At 42.3% G+C, this 22,665-nt stretch overlaps 1 protein-coding gene across 1 annotated transcript in view; it reads left to right on the top strand.

Annotated features, from left to right (window-relative positions):
• Nucleotides 1-22,665, top strand: part of LOC121001140 (aromatic-L-amino-acid decarboxylase-like) — a 184,319-nt gene that overhangs the window by 134,861 nt on the left and 26,793 nt on the right. The window contains exon 12 of the mRNA XM_040432075.1: nucleotides 4,773-4,874. Within this exon, the coding sequence (XP_040288009.1) occupies nucleotides 4,773-4,874 (102 nt within the window). The remainder of the gene's footprint in view (nucleotides 1-4,772; nucleotides 4,875-22,665) is intronic.

Genomic DNA, 22,665 nt, shown 5'->3' on the forward strand with positions numbered 1-22,665 from the left:
TAGCAGGAGTGGAATAAGGCGTGACACCCGCTATTTCTGTCCTGACTGTGCTGACCACCCTGCCCTATGCTATGGAGAGTGTTTCCGGAAGTACCACACACAGGTACACCTAGCATAGGGATCACATCTCACCAGGACAGGCACACAGGTCCATTAGGGCCCATTCACTCACAGCTGCTGCAAACCTCTCCTTTCACCTGGGATAAAGTGCATAACGTACTTCGCCACATCTTTGGGCGATTTGCGCTTTGCACATTGTCCCATGGGGAAGGAGAGGTTTGTTCTATAAAGGTAAAAAAAACTAAACAAAAAAAAAAATATCGGTAAGTAAAAAAGTTAAACGTTCAGTTAAAAAAGTTTAAAAAAAAGTTTCTATGTTCTGTTCAACAGTTAATAAAGTTATTGCTTTGCGGCCTGGTTTTTTCTTTTTTGTTTTGTTTTTTTTACCTTTCAGGTGGACCAACCGATCGACCAGCTGCAGCACTGATGTGCATTCGGACAGAAGCATTGCGCTGCTGTCAGATTACATGCAAGTCGGTGTATGCGGCGCTGCAAGACGAGATTTCTCCTCTGCAGTAAAAGATACGTTTGCCGAGGCATATGAGCTGAGGAGGTGGCGGTGTTCATATACTTTGGCAAACACTTTGTATATATATAAAAAAAAAAATCCCGGCAATGATTTATTCATCCACATCGATTGATGTGAATGGAGAAATCTGGTTTGCCAGGGCATACGAGCTGAAGTGGGTATGGATGTTGGGCGGAGCTCCTATGTCCTGGCAGACGCCTTTCCCCTCCTTTTTCTTTTTTTGGCAGACATTTTTTCATCCACATTGATCGATGCGAATGAAGAAATCTGTGCCGTTCATTTTTTTCTTTCAGCCCAGAGGCTGAACGGAAAAAAAAAATCTCATTACCCGTATGCTCAATATAAGGAGAATAGCAGAAACTCCTAATGCTGGGCATACATGTAATGATTGCGGAGACCCTCAAATGCCAGGGCAGTACAAACACCCCACAAATAACACCATTTTGGAAAGAAGACACCCCAAGGTATTCGCTGAGGGGCTTATTGAGTCCATGAAAGATTGAAATTTTTGTCCCAAGTTAGCGGAAAGGGAGACTTTGTGAGAAAAAAAATCAAAAAAATCAATTTCCGCTAACTTGTGCCAAAACATTTTTTTTTCAATGAACTCGCCATGCCCCTCATTGAATACCTTGGGGTGTCTTCTTTCCAAAATGGGGTCACATGTGGGGTATTTATACTGCCCTGGCATTTTAGGGGCCCCAAAGCGTGAGAAGTCTGGTATCCAAATGTCTAAAAATGCCCTCCTAAAAGGAATTTGGGCACCTTTGCCCACCTAGGCTGCAAAAAAGTGTCACACATGTGGTATCTCCGTATTCAGCAGAAGTTGGGGAATATGTTTTGGGGTGTCATTTTACATATACCCATGCTGGGTGAGATAAATATCTTGGTCAAATGCCAACTTAGTATAAAAAAAATGGGAAAAGTTGTCTTTTGCCAAGATATTTCTCACCCAGCATGGGTATATGTAAAATGACACCCCAAAACACATTCCCCACCTTCTGAGTACGGAGATACCAGATGTGCAGCCTAGGTGGGCAAAGGGGCCCACATTCCAAAGAGCACCTTTCGGATTTCACAGGTCATTTACCTACTTACCAGACATTAGGGCCCCTGGAAAATGCCAGGGCAGTATAACTACCCCACAAGTGACCCCATTTTGGAAAGAAGATACCCCAAGGTATTCCGTGAGGGGCATGGCGAGTTCCTCGAATTTTTTATTTTTTGTCACAAGTTAGTGGAAAATGATGATTTTTTTTTTTTTTTCATACAAAGTCTCATTTTCCACTAACTTGTGACAAAAAATAAAAATTTCCATGAACTCACTATGCCCATCAGCGAATACCTTGGGGTCTCTTCTTTCCAAAATGGGGTCACTTGTTGGGTAGTTATACTGCCCTGGCATTCTAGGGGCCCAAATGTGTGGTAAGGAGTTTGAAATCAAATTCTGTAAAAAATGACCTGTGAAATCCGAAAGGTGCTCTTTGGAATATGGGCCCCTTTGCCCACCTAGGCTGCAAAAAAGTGTCACACATCTGGTATCTCCGTACTCAGGAGAAGGTGGGGAATGTGTTTTGGGGTGTCATTTTATATATACCCATACTGGGTGAGAGAAATATCTTGGCAAAAGACAACTTTTCCCTTTTTTTATACAAAGTTGGCATTTGACCAAGATATTTCTCTCACCCAGCATGGGTATATGTAAAAAGACACCCCAAAACACATTCCTCAACTTCTCCTGAGTACGGGGATACCAGATGTGTGACACTTTTTTGCAGCCTAGGTGGGCAAAGGGGCCCACATTCCAAAGAGCACCTTTCGGATTTCACAGGTTATTTTTTACTGAATTTGATTTCAAACTCCTTACCACACATTTGGGCCCCTAGAATGCCAGGGCAGTATAACTACCCCACAAGTGACCCCATTTTGGAAAGAAGAGACCCCAAGGTATTCGCTGATGGGCATAGTGAGTTCATGGAAGTTTTTATTTTTTGTCACAAGTTAGTGGAATATGAGACTTTGTAAGAAAAAAAAAAAAAAAAAAAATCATCATTTTCCGCTAACTTGTGACAAAAAATAAAAAGTTCTATGAACTCACTATGCCCATCAGCGAATACCTTAGGGTGTCTACTTTCCGAAATGGGGTCATTTGTGGGGTGTTTGTACTGTCTGGGCATTGTAGAACCTCAGGTAACATGACAGGTGCTCAGAAAGTCAGAGCTGCTTCAAAAAGCGGAAATTCACATTTTTGTACCATAGTTTGTAAACGCTATAACTTTTACCCAAACCATTTTTTTTTTTTACCCAAACATTTTTTTTTTATCAAAGACATGTAGAACAATAAATTTATAGAAAAATTTATATATGGATGTCGTTTTTTTTGCAAAATTTGACAACTGAAAGTGAAAAATGTCATTTTTTTGCAAAAAAATCGTTAAATTTCGATTAATAACAAAAAAAGTAAAAATGTCAGCAGCAAAGAAATACCACCAAATGAAAGCTCTATTAGTGAGAAGAAAAGGAGGTAAAATTCATTTGGGTGGTAAGTTGCATGACCGAGCAATAAATGGTGAAAGTAGTGTAGGTCAGAAGTGTAAAAAGTGGCCTGGTCTTTCAGGGTGTTTAAGCACTGGGGGCTGAAGTGGTTAAAGGGGATCTGTCCACTCCAAAGCATCCCCCAAACTAGTCAGCAGTTTATAGTGTAAGTGATGCTGAGTTTGGTTATGTTACTTTTATCTTCATACCCTCTTCCATTCCGATGCTGTACTCCTAAAATCCGCAGTAAAATGCATTCAGAGGACTCCTCTGAGTCCTCTCTATTATATGACTGAGCTCATGAGTCCTCTCAATGCATTTTACTGCTGCTTTTTGGGAGCAGTGTCAGAATGAAAGTGAATATAAAGATAAAAATTACTTAACTGGACTGTGTCACACTATACACTGCTTCCTCTAGTTTGGGGAGTGTTTCGGAGGTGACGGATTCCCTTTAAGAATGGTGCTGCCCTGCAGCGCAGTTGTGATGTATTTGAAAACTACAAGCTGTTATCGCATTAATAATGCATTCACAAAGCAATAATAGAATTTAGCCAGTTAAGCAGTCTAACTAAACATTAATGTTCTGTAGAGAAAAGGTAAGCGACAAGGCCGCTACATGTGGTGGTACCCTTGTTCATCCAACAGTGTTTTCTCATTCCCCATAAACCTGTACACTGCATATAGCTTTCAGTGTGAAGAAAGAAACAAATTGCTGAAAGAAAGGATTGGACATGTTGAAATTCTCCTGACATCTGCCACTGGTGTAGACTTGTGTGGCGCCATGCACATTGGGTAACTAAGGTAACAGATTATCTGTCCAATCAGACTAAGGGCTCATGCACAAAACCTTGTGTTTTGCAGTCCGCAAAACACGAATCGGCAAAAAAAACTGACATCCGTATTGCATCCTTTTTTTTGTGGATCCATTGTAATGATGCCTGTTCTTGTCCTCAAAATGAGAAGGAATGGGACATGATCTATTTTTTTAGGGAACGGACATGCAGACATAAGGAAACAGAATGCACATGGAGTCATTTAAGTTTTTTTTGTGGACCAATTGAAATGAATGGTTCCACATACGGACCTGTAGTATAAAAACGGAACGGAAACAGAAGAAAAATACGTTTGTGTGCATGAGCCCTAATAGTTGGTGTGCATAACTAAAAGTGTGTGTAAATGGCTATCTGACTAATGATTGGTCAGAAAATCTGTCAGATAACCTGTTGGTGTAATACAGCCCTAATGTGTAAGGGTACAGTATGACTGTACAACGTCACTCAGGTTATCAGCTGAAACCTTCCCTAGCACTCTGCTGACAGCAGAGGAAGAAAGCAGTATGGCAGCAATGAAGTCATGTTATATCCCCTCTCAGGCTGTGCAAAGTAAATTTAGTTAGTCTGCAATTTCCACCTCTGCCGACCATGACTTCTGGTATTTGTATGGAAATACATACAGTGATACCCCTCTGAGATGACCAGCCAAATCGCATTGAAAAGTGGTCTTCCAGTACGAATATATGAGGGAAGTGAAAATCTGTTGCAGGAAGTCTGATCTGGATTAGGTGTAGTCTTGTCAAAGAGGTGATCTTCTGGGTCTTTTGTAGAGGTTTCACTGTATTCTAATGTATCATTGTATTTTTTTTATTTCACAGCATATAGGATTAGCACAGGAATTTCATGAGTTTGTGAAAAATGATGATCGGTTTGAAATATGTGCTCCGGTTATTTTGGGTCTTGTATGCTTCCGTTTAAAGGTAAGAATTTTTGCTTTGTATTTTTAGAGCTTTTTGTAGAGCTGTGACTTGTCTGTGAATGGATTTTCTCTATAGATAGCAGAGAGAACATGGTGCCTTCACGCAGTGTTTTCACACAGATTTACACAGCGGGATTAGACAAATCTCATGTACACTTTGCTCTTTTCTGTGCGGAAATTGACCTGCCGTGCAGATTTAGGGTGGCTGCACACTGGTGCGGGTGAAAGTGCAGAAGATCCGAACGCATTTCAGTGTGGTTATCTGTGCATTTCTGCACCAAAGACCACAATTGATAATTGCAGTCTTGGAAGATTTTATCCTTCCTTTGAAAAGGGTAAAATCAGCACCTAGAATTGCAAACCTAATTTACATGCTGCGGATTTATAAATTTTTCTCATACACTTTGCTGGTAATGTTTTGCTCTGTGGTTTTTCTGCATGTGAAAAAAGCACAAAATCGATGTGTGCAGTTGTCCTTAAATACGCAGCAGGTCAGTCCTCTGTGCTTTATTTTTATAATTTTTTTTTCCTGTGGATTTCACAGAAAATACTCAAAATCTGCACCAAATACCGCAAGTAACACATGTGGTGGTTTTTGGTGCGGGAATGGTATCTTCATTAAACATGACACCTCAAACTAATCTCTCTAAACAAGCAAATAACCTCTGGTGGCAAAAACACAACAGATTTATTCCATTACCTAGAAAAAAGGGTAACTAAAGTGTGACTGGGGCAAATTTGTTATCATTTACATGTTAAACAGGGACTGAAGTAGTCATAAATTAGGCAAAGCCTCTAGAAGTGCAAGGGAGAAACTAAGCCAGTTTTTGTAAATGACCTCCGATGAAGGTTAACCATGAGCAATTAGCAGAGGGATGGTGACAGCCAGGCCCTGTTGGCATAATAAAAAAAAAAAACACAGGATATTAGGGGTAATAGTCAATTCGAAGACTAAGGCCTCGTGCACATGAACGTATTTTCTTTCCGTGCCCGTTCCGGGGTTTTTTTGCGAACTGCAAAATACATACGGTTGTGTGCACGAGGCCTAAGGTTGGGTTCACACATGACTTATTAGCTGCAGATTTGCGGTCACTGATTTTCGTACACCAAATCAGCAGCATTGTACTGTACCAGAAAATTGCATGGGGGTCATTTACAAACATTTAATGGCAGTTTTTGGTGTAGAAATAGTGGCAAGACCCCTTTTTATGATTTTTATATATTTTTTCAAACGCCTGTTTGACACTATTTTGGGAGGGGCCGGGAGTTTGGCTACAGCAAATTTACTATCATTTCATTTTAGAAAACTGATGTAAAAGAGGAGAAAAACTACTACAGTTAGGCGCTGGAGTATTTACTTCAGGCTCACGGACTGCCGGAGGTGTGCCTAATTTATGACAAGGCGCAGTTATAAATCAGGTGAATCCTCCGGCAGTGCAAGGCAGAAATAAAGACCACCGCAAAAAGCCCCATGAGATTTTTAGCAATTCTCATTCACATGTGGCAGAAAAAAATCTGCAGCAAATACTCACCTGTGCTGTGGATTTTGAATCTGCAGCATGCCAATTTATACTGCAGATTTCATCACGGAATTCACCCTTTCTAAGGCCTTATGCACACATTTTGGCCCGCATCCGAGCCGCATTTTTCAGACCAATTCACTTCAATGGGGCCGCAAAAAAAAGGGGCAAGCGAGTGCTGTCCACATCCGTTGCTCCGTTCCATGGCCCCGCAAAAAAAAAATAGAAAATGTCCTATTCTTGTCAGTTTCCCGCAAATTGCGGAATGTACATAGCCAGCAGCCGTGTTTTTCAGATATGCAATTTGCGGACCACAAGACACAGCAACGCAAGTGCATGTAGCCTAAGGCCTCATGCACACGAACGTATATTCTTTCTGTCCGTTCCCTTTATTTTATTTTTTTTCACAAAAAAGTTGCTTTACACCCACACTTTTCAGTTTCCCAAAGGGTAACTGCACAAAATGCACCCCACATTTTGTTCCCCATTTCCCCCCAAATACAGCAACACCCCATATGTGCTCTAAAAATTATGTATAGGCGCACAGCAGGGCTCTAGATTCAAACAGCAAAATATGGATTTTGCTCACCTGAATTGGCAGACATTTATTTTAGGTACCATGTCGCATTTAAAAGATTCCTGAGGTCCCCAGAAATTAAAAACCCCAAGAAGTGACCCCATTTTGGAAAGGGCACCCCCGTACGAACATTTTAAGTGGTGGAAAGGGTACTTTTAGGCAAATTGTGTCTCCCAGAAGACAAACACTTGCTAAAGGATTTCAAAGCACACATTTGTGAAAAGGAATTTAATCCTGATTCAGGAAGGCCCCATATGTGCTTGTAGCCTGCTGTGTGGGCGAACAGCAGGCAAACGGCTAAATGTGAATTTGGCTGGCCTGAATTGGCAGACATGGATTTTTAGGTGCTATGTCACATTTTAAAAAAAATCCTGAGGTCCCCATAAATTAAAAACCCCAATAAGTGACCCTATTTTGGAAAGAGCACTCCCGTACAAACATTTTAAGGGGTGGAAAGGGCACTTTTGACCTAACAGGTGTTTCATAGAAATGAATATGTAGTGGTTGGTGAAAAGTGGATCTGTAAGCTATGCGGACTAAATCAGAGATATTGGGTGGTAAAACTACGGGGTACATCATGGATGAAATTAAATGAATACTCCATGGATGAGTGGTAGATATTAAATACTCCTGCATGCACAGGCCAGGTATTTCAGGGCAGGTTTCGCAGTGGTAAATGGTGTCTTTCCTTATCCCCCTTTTGGAACACACCCTGCATCTTTTTTGGGTCCTTCCCTTCCTTGCTGTCTGGGGACTTGACCTGGAAAATGTTGCCCTGGTACAACACGGGCACCGTGACTTCCAGAAGTACCGGGGCCCTCTCCGGCCTGGCTTCGAAAAATTAGGGCCTTGATAACCACCTCTTGGAACTGAAGGAAAGTTCCTGTGTGGCCTGAAGATTGAAATGACACATACGCATTGCACATTTATCTGTACAATGTGTACGGCCAGCTTTTTGTACCATACTTTCGTTTTTCGTGTCACTGTAGGGCTTCAGAAGTTGATCTGAAAGATCCACCCCTCCCATGTGCCTGTTGTAGTCCAGGATACAAACTGGTTTCGGGGGAGTGGTTGTGGTACCTCATACAGGACCAGGGGAGATGGTGGTAGTGTGAATGGTGGTCAGTCAGTTCCTCTTGTCCTTGGACTTAACCACCAGCATGTTCTCATGGAGGAGAACCCTACTTTCACCCATTCTCAGTGGTTGCCCTACCAGGGATCTAGGGAGGCTTCTCTGATTTTTGTGCACTGAGCTGCAAGCCACAGTACCTCTGGAAGTTAGTGACCTAAATAGGGATATGCTGGTATAATGGTTATCCACATAGAGGTGGTAACCCTTATCCAGCAGTGGGTGCAGTTAAGTCCCACACGATCTTCCCACTAACTCCTAGGATGGGGGGGGGGGCATTCTGGAGGTTCTATCCGGGAATATTTCCCTTTGTAAATGGGGAACTTGTGGGTGTACCCGGAGCTACTATCAGTTTGTATATCTCTGCCATACCTTGCCCATTTACTAGGCAGATACTGGTGGAATCTAATCCTCCCTCTGAAAAGTAATAGGGACTCGTCTACACAGACATTTTTATCTGGGTTGCACACCTTAGCAAACTTGGTGTTAAAATGGTCAATGACCGGCCTAACCTTGAACAGATGGTCAAATGTTGGGTCATTTTGCATTGGGCACTGTGCATTGTCATTGTAGTGTAGGAATTTGCTAATTGACTCAAATCGCTTCTGGGTCATGGTCTTACTGTAAATTGGAGTCTGGTAGAAAATGTCCAATAAAAACTTCATAATCTCTGCTGCACTTACTGGGGTCCAACTTAGGGGTCTAACTATGCCAATGTAGGGTTCTGATCAATAAATTGTTGGGTGTATAAATTGGTTTGGGCCACCATTAAATTTAAAAAATCTTCAGAGAAGATTTAGAAAAAATCTAGTTCAGTGAAGCCCGCACTATATCTGTATTCCGAACCTGCCATTAAAATCCGGAATTTGGGGGGACTACCTCTGCTGCTACCCTGGGGTGCCTTCTAGAGGGTTCCTCATCAGCGGATGATGAGGGGGTAGTGGAAAGTGGCATCCTCTTCTCCCTCACTGGCAGACTCTGTATCGGAGGCAAGCATGGCGTATGAGCCATTTTTATTTTATTGGGGTGTGACGTGTGAAATGTGAAAACCTTTATTTCGTGTGAGGGGTGTGTATGTTGTGTTTTCACACGTGAAGGGGCTTGTAATAAATTTTAAATTAAATTTTAGAAGAAAAAAAAAGGAAAAAAAGTTGTTAAAGTATTTTCTGCACAAAAAAACTACTTGCAGTGCAAACTGAGCAGACACGATCAGTAATGGTAGTGGCTGCAAAATGCTCGTACGCAGATGGTGCGTTCGTGAAAATTCTAAACCAACACTAACTGAAATATATATTCTAACTGCAGGTCTTTTTTTCACACAAAATAAAAAAAATAATCTAAAATGTGCAGATGTAAATGAGCATACTACTGATCGGTGCTCTGCAGCACGCACGCACACAGAGCGTGCGTGCAAAAACTGTAGTATAAAAATTCACTACAAAACAAAAATATAAACGTAACACTTTCGGTTTTGCTCCCATTTTGCATGAGCTGAACGCAAAGATCTGAAACATTTTCTACATGCACAAAAGACCCATTACTCTCAAAAATTGTTAACAAATATGTCTAAATCTGTGATAGTGAGCACTTTTCCTTTGCCGAGATAATCCATCCCACCTCACAGGTGTGGCATATCAAGGTGCTGATTGGACAGCATGAATATTGCACAGGTGTGCCTTAGACTGCCCACAACAAAAGCCCACTCTGAAATGTGCAGTTTGATCACACAGCACAATGCCACAGATGTCGCAACAATTGAGGGAGCGTGCAATTGGCATGCTGACTGCAGGAATGTCTACCAGAGCTGTTGCCCATGCAATGAATGTTCATTTCTTTACCATAAGCAGTCTCCAAAGGCTTTTCAGAGAATTTGGCAGTACATCCAACCAGCCTCACAACCGCAGACCATGTGTAACCACTCCAGCCCAGGACCTCCATATCCAGCATGTTCACCTCCATGATCAGCCACCTGGACAGCTGTAGCAACAATCTGTTTGCATAACCAAAGAATTTCTGCACAAACTGTCAGAAACAGTCTCAGGGAAGCTCATCTGCATGCTTGTCGATCTCAAAGGGGTCTGGACCTGACTGCAGTTCGCCGTCGTAACCGACTTTAGTGGGCAAATGCTCACATTTGATGGTGTCTGGAACATTGGAGAGGCATTCTGTTCACAGATGAGTCCCGGTTTTCACTGTTCAGGTCAGATGGCAGATAGCGTGTGTGGCGGCATGTGGGTGAGCTTCTTTCAGCTTCCGGTGTTGACATGTGCCGGTCTGCATTGACTGGCCAATCGCAGTGCTTGGAGCTGCAGGGGGGCGGTACTGCACCATGCTGCCCTTACCAGACATGGCTGCCTGCCGGTAAGAGCAGCCATGGTGCCCTGATTCCGTCTCTATTCCGTCTCGATCCTCCCCCAGCACCCGGCAGACTTTGCGCCGTACATGTACTAAACTGGTCCTTAAGTCAAGTCCAGCTGCGCCGTACATGTATGGTGCAGGTCCTTAAGGGGTTAAGGGCAATGTGTGCAAGAAGTATAATATGTACAAGTTTAATGTATACAAAAATACATATATATATTTGTATCACAAAACCTAAACTGAGTAGAACGGAAAGGCTGAATGGTGATGTGGACGAAGCCTTACTGATAATACAACCGCCTTCATCCGTTATGAACGGATCCGGTTGTATTATCTTTAACATACCCAAGATGGATCAGTCATGAACTCCATTGAAAGTCAATGGAGGACGGATCCGTTATCTATTGTTAGATCGTGTCAGAAAAAACTGATCCGTCCCCATTGACTTGCATCCCAGGACAGAAAGCAAACCGCAACATGATCCGGTTTGCTCTCTGGTATAAGAACAGAATGGAATGCATTTTGGAGCATTCCGTTCTGTTCAGTTATGTTTTGTCCCCATTGACAATGAATGGGGACAAAACGGAAGCGCTTTTTTTCCGGTATTGAGACCCTATGACTGATCTCAATACCGGAAAATATTAATGCTAGTGTGAAAGTACCCTTACCAGCTCCAACCCAGGATTAAATCATATGTCAGTGGATGCAGCGTGCCAGTGAGTGAAGACTCCCAAAATGGAAAATGAGGATCCAGCACTGCCTTTCTCCTAACTGTAGACTTTATTGAAGCATAGCAATTAAAAAGACTGAGTTTTCTTGACTTGTTTCAGGCAACACTAGCCCTTCGTCAAAAGAATTAAAATTTCACACAAAGCAACAGGTAAGATACACGTTTGGAAAATCAGGAAACCAACACATACATGATCAGGTGAATATCATTAGGTCTCCACAGGTTCATAACTAATTATTCAAGGCGAGGGGGATGACTAGTGATGGATGAACATCGGCCGGGACGGTTCGAGAACACTCGTTTGCGATCAAATATTCACGAACCATGCGCTCGCGGCGGACCCCATTGACTTTAATGGCAGGCGAACCTGAAAAACCTTCAGGTCATATTTGCAGCCACCAAATACTTACTAGAAGTGCACAAACAGTCCCACAACATGGACAGTGACATACCGGGGGGGGGGGGGGGGTCAATGCAAAAATTCCCACAAAAAATATGTATTTTAATCAGGGGCCATTTTTATGCAGCTTAAAGGGAAACTCTCAAAAATGTGCCCTGCTGGAGCCTAGAAGGATTTTATTTTAGACCACGGGAGTACAGGCAAAAATTAGGCATTCACCTGACAAAAAACAAGTGATTATGTGGCTGGAGGTACATTAGGTGGTCACTGAATAACAATTTTACTGTAGGCCAGTGGAGAATAGGCCCACAAATTAGGCATTCACTTGACAGAAAAGAACAAGTGATTATGTGGCTGGAGGTATGTTAGGCAGTCACTGGATAACAATTCCACTGGAGTAGAGGCCCCAAAAATTAAGCATTCACTTGACAGAAAAGGCCTTTTATGTCTGTGGTCAGATGTATCTGATATATTCACTTGCCGCTGTACATGGCCATATAGCTCTGGGATGCCCTTCTGGGAGAAATGATTCCTTCTGGGACTCTCCATTGTGTGCCAATGGCCACAAATTTTTTTAAAGGCCTCAGAGTCCAACATTTTATATGGCAGTAGTTGGCGGGCTAGCAGTTCCAACAAGCCAGCAGTCAGCCGTTGGGCAAGAGGATTATCCGGCGTTATCAACTTTTTATGCTCTAACATTTGGGCCATGGAAGCCTGCCTTCTGCCAGATAAACGTGACGATGGCACTATGGAAGGTGGAGTGGCGGACAAATGGGAGGAGAGAGAAGAGGCAGGACGTGGAGCACCGGGAGGTGGCTTTGTGGGTTCTGACGGCGTTGCTCCCACTGGGCTCGGTGATGGGAGGCCAGGTGCCTTCTAAAGGCGGTCGTCCCTAGGTGAGTGTTGGGCTTACCGTGAGTTATGCGTTGACAGCACAGGCTGCAGATGGCAACACTAGTGTCAGCAGCTGACACGTTAAAAAAAAAAAAAAAAAAAAAAAAAGCCCACACTTAGGAGTCATGTGCTCGCATCCTGGGAGCGCAAGATGTGACCGTGCATGGTGGATGGCTCGCTCCAGATACATTTGAAGTCTGGATTTTGCCTCCTGTGCACTGCAAATTCTGCCTGCTTCTCCTCCCTATCAGCTGCTCGGTCTCTCCCTCTGAACTCCCCTCCTCTTCCTCTCTTGTGGGCACCCACGTGACGTCCATCGACAAGTCATCATCGTCCCCTTCACCACCACTGACATTAGAGATCTCGGAGTAGGCAGCAACAGCAGGGACCACCCTACTTGGGCTGATCTGTGTACTATCGTCAGACCAATGGGTGGCGGCTGTTGCTACCTCCTCTTCCTCATCCGATGCCAAGAATGGCTGCGCATCGTAAGGTCTGGAAATGGATGGGAAAATAATTCCTGACTCGAGTGGAGGGGCTATGGTGGTGTCTTTGGGGGTGCACACAGCAGATAGTGAGGAGGGTGCAGAAGCAAAAGGCTGAGTGAGCCACTCAAACAACTTTGGTGTGTCCTTTGAGGTAATAGCATGAACCTTCTCCAACTTCCCACTTAGGCTCCAGCCTGGTGCCCCTGCCCGACCCCTACCACCCCTGCGGAACAGCCTGCCTCTTCCTCTGCCTGTCATTTTAAAAATTAGCCTGTGCCAAAATCCCTAGAGAAGAGCAGTATTTGTGGAAGCGGGTACATCGCAGGCCTCAATCAGTATTTTGTGGGGGAAAGCATGGAGGCGGGTGTACGTAGGTGACGCACGCACCTCCCTTCCAGCCGCCGAGCTCCCAGCCCGATGTGAAGCGGCATCTAAGCAATGCTGCTCCCGCTACTGTGCTACCATCCCCTGTCGGAGTGAGGTCTCGCTGAATGCCGTTACACTGCGACACCGCTGACCACCCCGGATTGCATCGCCGCTTCGTTCCCTCAAGGTTCCTGTGGAGTGCAGCAAGCCAAACCAGAGCTGATTGTAAAGCCGACACAGGAGGAGAAGCATACTGGCCAGGCGGTCTGTGATTGCCCTTGCCCTCCCTCCCTCGGTGAAGATCTGGTGAGATGCACTGATGATTCTTCACTTCTCTGCTTTGAAAGCTGGTATTTGAAAAACTTTTAGACAATATCGGAGAGAGGGCGCAGGCTGACGGGAAGTTGGAAGGGGGCCATGTGAACGGGTTCTAAAAAGCTATATATCTGGGACCTGGATGGCGCCCCCCCCCCCCCTGAAAACCCCCCCAAGATCAAGAGGGTGAGGCTATTATAGATGAAGGTTTGGGGTCGAAAGCATCTGAGGATAGCTTCCGGTCTGGGGAGAGAGGCAGTAAACAGTTAAGGGAACTGCAAGAAAAGGCCTCTACAAAAGAGCAGGTCCCTAGCCTGCAAGATATATTCCAAGAAATAAAAAAATGCAATTTGGCAATACAGGACCTCCCTCTCCAGACTGGAAATATTAGGGAGTCTGTGGGACTCCTCAGAGCGGATGTACAAAAATACAAAGAAAGGTTGATAGAAATAGAAAAAAGAGCATCCGACTCTGAGGACCTCCCTGCAGACAATAACTAAAGAAAAAAAATTCCTAAAGGAGGAAAATAGGGAGCTGAAAGATAGAGTATTGGAGTTGGAAAATAGATCTAGAAGGCCTAATCTGAGATGTCTGGGAATCCCAGAAGGCGCGGAGGGGCAAGACCCTTGCGAGTTTTATAAAAATTTTGTTGAAGGAACAACTGGGCCAGGACCTCTCGGATTATAAAAACTTTGTGGAACGGGCCTATAGACTCCCATCAAAGTTGCCCCCACCCAGACCGAGACCTATAAATTTCAATCTACTATCAGGGATAAGGATGAAATACTGCGCAGGTCGAGGAAGAAAGGGAAATTAGAATATTCAGGCGCAATAGTAATGTTGTTCCCTGATTACGCAAAAGAAACTGTAAAGGAAAGAAGACTCTTTATTGATGTGAAAAAAACATTACGTTTAAATGTGAAATATTCGATGATGTTCCCGGCTAAATTGAGGATAGAATGGGAAAGTAAGAACTGGGTTTTTGACAGTGGAAGCGGCTGAACTATGGATCAAAGAAAAGATAGGGAGATGAGGGGTGAATCGGGTTGGGTGCTGGTCGGGAGGAGGCATGCTTAGATGGAGAACCAGGATGGAAATAGCCTGGCTCATTCAGAAGGGAATGGGGTTGGGAAGGGTAGCTACTACATGGTGTGTTTTTTGCCTTTCTCTCTCCCACTCCCCTCGGGGGCTCTTCAGCATACCTTGGGAAAAATAAAATAGGCTTGTATGAGAATTGTTTCTTGGAACATCAGGGGTTTGAGTAGGTGTAAAGAAAGTGGCGGTGTTTGACGCAATACACAGAACCCTACCTGCCATAATCTGTCTACAAGATTCACATTTGACAAGTGAGACGACAAATGGGCTATTCAGACCGTGGATACAGCACTCCTTTCATTCAGTTTATTCATCATATGCTAGAGGAGTGAGTGTATTAATTCGTCGCGACATTGAGATAAAAATAAGGAAAACCGAGATAGATGTGGAGGGCCGATACGTTTTGATTGACTGCTTACTGGAAGGGAGACCATGGATAATGGCCAATGTTTATATACCGCCACCTTTTAAAACAGAGGTCCTATTGAAATTCCACGATTTTGTGCTTGAGGTAGGGGATAAACCCCTTTTAGTCACAGGTGATTTTAATAATGTTATAGATAGATGCAGGGTGGGTAATGTTCAAAACTTCTGTACAGGATCTAAATTAAAAAAAGATCACGGAAGAAAATGAGTTGGATTGATATTTGGAGAGTAATGCACCCTAAATTAAAAAAAATTCATGTTTTTCAAAGACCCATAGGAGTCTATCACGGATTGATTTAGTTTTCGCTAATAAAGGTTCGTTTGAAATTGAAAAGGTTAGTTATGGATAGCGTGGGATATCGGACCATAATAAAGTTATCACAAGTTTAAAAACAATTAAAAAAATAAGAGGGATGCACATAAATTTAGGGGGGATAAATATAATGGGAATACACGATAGGATCAAAAGAGGAGGTTTTTTTATATGAATGAAGGCTCAGCAGAAACCAATATTGTATGGGAGGCCGCAAAGGCCTTTATTAGAGGGATTTTTGTAAAATATACAATAATATATAAGAAAGGGATAAGGAAAAAAAATTATGGACTTGGAACAAGAGGCAGGAAAATATGAAAAAAATACATTGAAAACCCAATAGATAGAAATTATGAGGATTGGATAGAGAAGGTTTCCAAATTGGAAGATGAGCGGCTCCTACTGGCGGAACAACAAAAACAAAATTATGTGCGGGATAACTATATTTATGCTCATATACCAGGTAAAAAATTAGCGGCATTGGTAGCGACTCAGAGAAAAAAATATATATATTCATAGTCTACTAGATAAATCAGGACATAAAATTGCAAGCGGCTAAAATAGAACTTCTTAAAGAGTACTTTGAAGATATATATAGCAGTAGGATAAATAAGAATGAGGGGCAAATACAACAGTTTTTGGAGGAAATAAATATTACTAGGTTAACAATAGACCAACAGGAAAATTTGGATGCCCCTTTAAAGGTTTTGGAAGTGGAAAAAACACTATCCAGGATTGCAAAGAATAAGACCCCAGGAATAGATGGCATCCTGTTTGAAGTTTACGCTCAATATAAAGAAATATTAATACCGAAACTATTGATAATGTGGAATGATTAGAGAAAGATGGGAAAACTGCCAGATTCAATGAGAGAAGCCCTAGTCACACTAATTTTAAAACCAGAAAGACCGAACCGTTTAATACTGATAAATACTGGCTGGCAGCTAGACTTAGAAGTGTGGTTTCGAGCTTGTTCATGAGGATCAGGCGGGATTTATGTCAGGCAAAACTACAACTGAGAATATTATGCGTTACTTTGTGAACACCCAGCTTGAACCCACAAATTGTGGTGAACGAATGATTGTTACTATAGATACCTCAAAGGCGTTTGATACAATAGAATGGCCCTTTCTGATTATAACATTGAAGATGGGTTTCGGTGACAATTTTATCTCATGGGTAAGACTGTTCTATACGGAAATCTCAGCAAAAGTGATGTTAAATGGGGAATATTCCGATAACATACATATTGCTAGGCGGGTTAGACAGGGATGCCCACTTTCCCCGCTACTTTTTGCTACAGCCATGAAACGGCTAGCTGACATGATTAGGCAAGATGAAGAAATTGTAGGGTTCAGGTTCGGTGAACACGAGGAAAAAATTGCTTTATACACAGATATGTTTGTTGGTTCACATAGATCACTTATGAAAATTTTTCAGGTATTTGACCAATATGGCAAACATGCTGGGTTAAATATAAATTGGTCTAAATCGGCCTGCGTCCCAATTGATCCTCTGAACAATTTTCTACCAGGACCATTGGAAATAAAGAGCATTAACAAACCCGTTAAATATCTGGGCATTCAAATAACTCCAAATCCCAATGAATATGTTCAACTAATTGTGATCCCTAAAATACAGGAGATTAGGAAAAAGAGGTATGGAAAAGACTGTCTCGATGGCAGGTCGTATATCTTTGGTAAAAATGTGTCTCTTACCTTCCCTGAATTATATTCTATGGAACTCACCGGCAACAATCCCCCAAAAAATATTTAAAATGGTCAGTCTCTTAATGGATTTGATATGGCGAGGGGAAAAAACCAAGGATAAAAGCAGAAATATTGTGCATTCATGAGAAGGAGGGTGGATTATCAGTTCAAGACTTGGAACTTTATTTCATGTCGGGGCACATAAAAAACATAACGTGGAGAAATACGCAAAGATACAAGGCCATGATTGAAGGGATAAATGATAGGTTGGACAACTGTACTATCTTTCAATTAATAGAAGCCGGTATTCTGACACAACAGTGTAGTAAGATACCACTATTTGAGCTGATGGATAGGGTCTGGAGGCAGGTAAGAGCATTCTGTAATCAAACTGGACTCCATGTTGACACCATATTGTGGGAAAATACCCACCTTTCAGAATTTAAGCTAATTGATAAAAATTTGGTGGAAACATGGAATCTATAAACTAGGCCAGGTATGGAGACAAGGGGATGTAATATTATATGAAGATCTTAAAAAGTAGTATGGACTTGGCAATATAGACCTGAGGTTTTAATTTTTACAATTAAAATATGCACTACGAGCATAGTTAGGAAAAGGTACATAAATCGATACACTCCCACAGTCGGTAGTTAATATTTCTAAATTGACACCAGGGGGAGAATTAGTATCTAAAATATATGGATGCTTATTACAGCGAAAAACTGAGAGCAGCTATTAGTTTAATGCATATTGGCGAGATGTTCTAAATCCTCAGCGAGAAGAGTTCTGGGATCCGGCTATACAAGAAAAAAAATAGGATTTCAAAGAACTTTTCCTATAGGATTACCCAATTTTAATATACTAGATCGCTTGTACTATTCCCCTAGGATATAAATGAAATGTTACAAACCTAAAATCTTCAGCTGCCTAAAATGTGGGGAAGTAGGGGTGGATGATGTCCATATACTCTGGCTATGCATAAAAAACAAGAGTTCTGGGGAAAGGTTAATGACAGAATAGAGCAATATCACAGGATTAAAATACCCAGGCAATTTGAGATATGCATACTGGGGGTGATGGAAAAAATCGATAACCCCCAACATCGAGAAATAGTATCCAAACTCCTGAATCAAGCAAGGAAATGTGATGTTCGAGATTGGGGAGGTAGGGCTGTACCCACGGTCAGGGAATGGGAGAGGCTCACCAGAACTTCACTTGGTGAATATTAAGAAAAAACATAGTTTAATTCTAACATGGCAGAAATTGTTAAAGTGATCCCCCTTTGAGATTGGGGTGTGCTGGGGCTGCAGGGGGGGGGCTGGGGAGAGAGAAAAGGCTTCTTTTTTGGGGGGGAAATGGGTATTGGCCGTGGGTGGGGGGTATACAAAATGTTATTGAAATTGTTATGAAATCAAGATTGTTATAACTATTTGTATTATGGAAAAGAAAACAAAGAATTATTTATATAAAAAAAAAAAAATCTGTATTTTGTGGAAGCGGGTATATAAAAACCCCTTAATATTTGGAAGCAGGTATATAGCACCCCTCAATCAGTATTTTGTGGAAGCAGGTATATAGAACCCCTTACTCAATATTTGGTGGAAGCGGGTATCACACCCCTTAATCAGTATTTTGTGGAAGCAGGTGTATCGCAGGCCTCAATCAATATTTGGTAGAAGCAGGTATATCAATCCCCTTAATCAGTATTTTGTGGAAGCGGGTATATAAAAACACCTTAATCAGTATTTTGTGGAAGCAGGTATATAGAACCCCTTAATCAGTATTTTGTGGAAGCAGGTATATCGCAGGCCTCAATCAATATTTGGTGGAAGCAGCTAATACAAACCCCTTAATCAGTATTTTGTGGAAGCAGGTATAATGCACCCCTCAGTGTTTTTTTGGGGTCAACAGGTATATCACACCCGTTGCAAATAGTTGTTCCAATAGCGCTTGTCCCTCTATATACCTGCGGTATCGCAGCAGAACTGCACACAACTGCTGCACAATACAAATGCACTATATACTTTCTATGTTAGAAAGTATATTATAGGTATATCACACCCCTCAATCAGTTTTTTTGGGGGCAACAGGTATATCACACCAGTTGCAATTAGTTGCTCCAATAGCATTTGTCCTTCTATATAGCTGCGGTGTAGCAGCAGAACTGCACACAACTGCTGCACAATACAAATGCACTATAATATACTTTCGATATTAGAAAGTATATTATAAGTATATCGCAACCCTCAGTATATCACACCTATCGATAGAACACCTATACCAGTCCTTAAAAGGACTTTTGTGGTCCCATTAGCTAGCATTTGGTGTCCCTAACAGTCTGTCCATGCTCCACAAAGAAACCTCTCCCTACACTGGCAAAACACAGAATGTAAAATGGCTGCCAGATCGGGTTCTGTTATAGGTTGGGGGTGTGTCAATGTGCTGAAACGTCTCAATTGGCTGTCCTGTCCCACCTGATGTGTCATGGGTCAAAGTTGGGCGCAGCGCAAAAGATAATGGCGCTGGCGGACATCGACATATGTTCGGCGAATCGCGAATGTGCAAAGTTCACTGCGAAACATCCGCCAGGGGAACCACAAGACCATCTCTATAAAAGGCGCCTATAATGAAAACTTCATATACAGTGCTGCCCATAATTATTCATACGCCTGGCAAATTTTGACTTAGTTACTTTTATTCAACCAGCAAGTAATTTTTTTACAGGAAATAACATGGGTGTCTCACAAAAGATAATAAGACGATGTACAAGAGGCATTATTATGGGGAAAAAACATTTCTCGGCTTTAATTTACATTTGAGCAAAGTGTCAATAGAATCAATAGAAAAGCCTTTATTGGCTATTACAGCAATCAAATGCTTCCTATAATTGCAGACCCGCTTTTTGCATGTCTCCACAGGTATTTTTCCCCATTCATCTTTAGCAATGAGCTCCAAATCTTTCAGGTTGGAGGGTCTTCTTGCAATCACCCTGATCTTTAGCTCCCTCCACAGATTTTCAATTGGATTCAAGTCTGAACTCTGGCTGGGCTACTCCAAAACGTTAATGTTGTTGTCTGCTAACCATTTCTTCAACACTTTTGCTGTGTGTTTTGGGTCATTGTCATGCTGAAATGTCCACTGGTGCCCAAGGCCAAGTTTCTCTGCAGACTGCCTGATATTGTCGTTGAGAATCCTTATGTATTGCTCTTTTTTTCATGGTGCAGTTTACTGTGATTAGGTTCCCTGGCCCATTGGCTGAAAAACACACCCAAAGCATTAGGTTCCCACCACTGTTTGACAGTGGGGATGGTGTTCTTTGGGTTGAAAGCTTCTCCTTTTTTACGCCAAATGAAGGAAACCTCATTCTGACCAAACAATTCAATTTTTGTTTCATCTGACCATAACACAGAAGACCAAAAGTCGTCTTTGTCCAGATGAGCTTTTGCAAAGGCCAAGCGAGCTTTTGTGTGCCTTATCTGGAGAAGTGGAACCCATCAGTGTGCAGTGTCCATTGGATTGTCTGCCTTGAGGCATTGCCCCCAGCAGAGCCCAGATTCACCAGGATGGCCTTCGTGGTGATCCTTGGATTCTTTTTCACCTCTCTAACTATCCTCCTGGCCAGCACTTTTGGCCACGTCCTCTGAGATTTTCCACAGTGCGGAACATCTTGTATTTGCTCAAATGTAAATAAAAGCTGAGATGTTTTTTTTCCCCAAAAAATAATGCCTCTTGTACATAGTCTTATTATCTTTTGGGAGACACGTCATTTCCCATCAAAAAATTACTTGCTGGTTCAATAAAAGTAACTAAGTCAAAATTTGCCAGGGGTATGAATAATTATGGGCAGCACTGTACATGATAACTTTGAAAATGACGTCCATCACTGCTCACCCCACAATAAAGTACATAATATATCATGATAACATATTCTACTGATATAATTTAATAATAATAATAAATTACATCCTGTCTCTTCTATTTAGACCATTTGGGGCTTTAGTTTCTAACATGAAAATCCAATACATTTCCCTGGCCAAGAGCTTTCTCCTATGGTCTCCACCTCTAAATGGTCTAGACACCCTTTCAATACCAATAAAAGTAAAGGAGGATAAATCTCCCTTATGGATATCCGTAAAGTGTTTAGACACAGCAGGAATATTCAACACCTTCTCATTGACATCGAAAAGATGCTTGCGTATCCTTGTCTTCAGGGTATTTGTTGTGCAACCTACATACTGCAGTTCACAAGGTACACCACATATTTGGTATTACAATATTGGGATACTCCCTAGCCCTGAAGTGGCTAGAGATCTGTTCACATTCCCTATTGAAAGTCGCATCATCTGAGCAGTTTCTCCTACACCTAATAAATTCTCCCTTGGGGATATTTTTAATTTGTATTGGATGACAGGATTTAACATATAGCAGTGAATTGCCCACAATGGGCTTGACATTAGTAGACGTGGCAATTTCTCCATTCTGTATGCCAATTGTCAAGTTTACACTTGCTGCCTCATAATTCAATGTAAATTGCAAATTACATTCATTATTATTTAGGTATGTTCCAAAAGTAAGGATATCATCCCGGCGACCTCCCCATATAATGAGGTCATCGATGAATCTTCCATACCAAATAATGGAAGTTGAAAATGGATTGTTTTCAGAAAAAAACAAAAAATTCTTCCCACCATGCAACAAAAAGATTTGCCAGGGAGGGGCAAGAATTTAGCCCCCATCGATGCCCCACGTACTTGGAGGTAGAAATATTTTATTAAAATTATGTTTGAGTAGAAAATCCACTACTGATAATGCGGATTGTTTAACTGCATCACTGTAGGTACTATAACTGCTCAGATGATGCAACAGTGCTTATAACGCTAAATTTTGTGATATACTAGAATATAGGAAAGTAACATCACAAGTAATCCAGGTATAATCGGATTGCCATCATAGGCCCTGTAAAGACTGTAAAACATGTTTACTGTCCTGCAGGTAACCTGGATGACAAGTGGCTGTAAAATTTGATCAACCCATTGCCCCAATCTTTCACTCAATGAACCAATGCCCGCAACTCCTGGGAGCATAGTCGGGAGAAATATCCCCTTGTGGACCTTGGGCAGTGAGTAAAAAATTGGGTGCGAAACATGGGTGTGCCGGCCCTCAGGGGGGTGCCAGAAGCAATGAGCGCTTCCATCAATACAGACGGAAGAGCTCATTGCTGGAGCACTGACTCCCACATACAGCGGCGGGGCACGAGAGCGCATAGTTCCCTGCCCCGCCGCCGATCACCGCCATAGGCTTTAGGCCTGAGGCATATGCGGTAGTGAAATCCTGGCGCGAACTTGACCCCGAACCCCATTGAAGCCAATGGGGACGCGAACTTTTGGGCACTGAAATGGCTCTAAAATAGTCCTGGAAAGGGCTAGAGGGCTGTAAAAAAAAAGGCATCAAAATGTGCTTAAGAGCATG

Source organism: Bufo bufo, chromosome 5 (assembly GCF_905171765.1).
Source record: "Bufo bufo chromosome 5, aBufBuf1.1, whole genome shotgun sequence".
Classification (NCBI taxonomy): domain Eukaryota; kingdom Metazoa; phylum Chordata; class Amphibia; order Anura; family Bufonidae; genus Bufo; species Bufo bufo.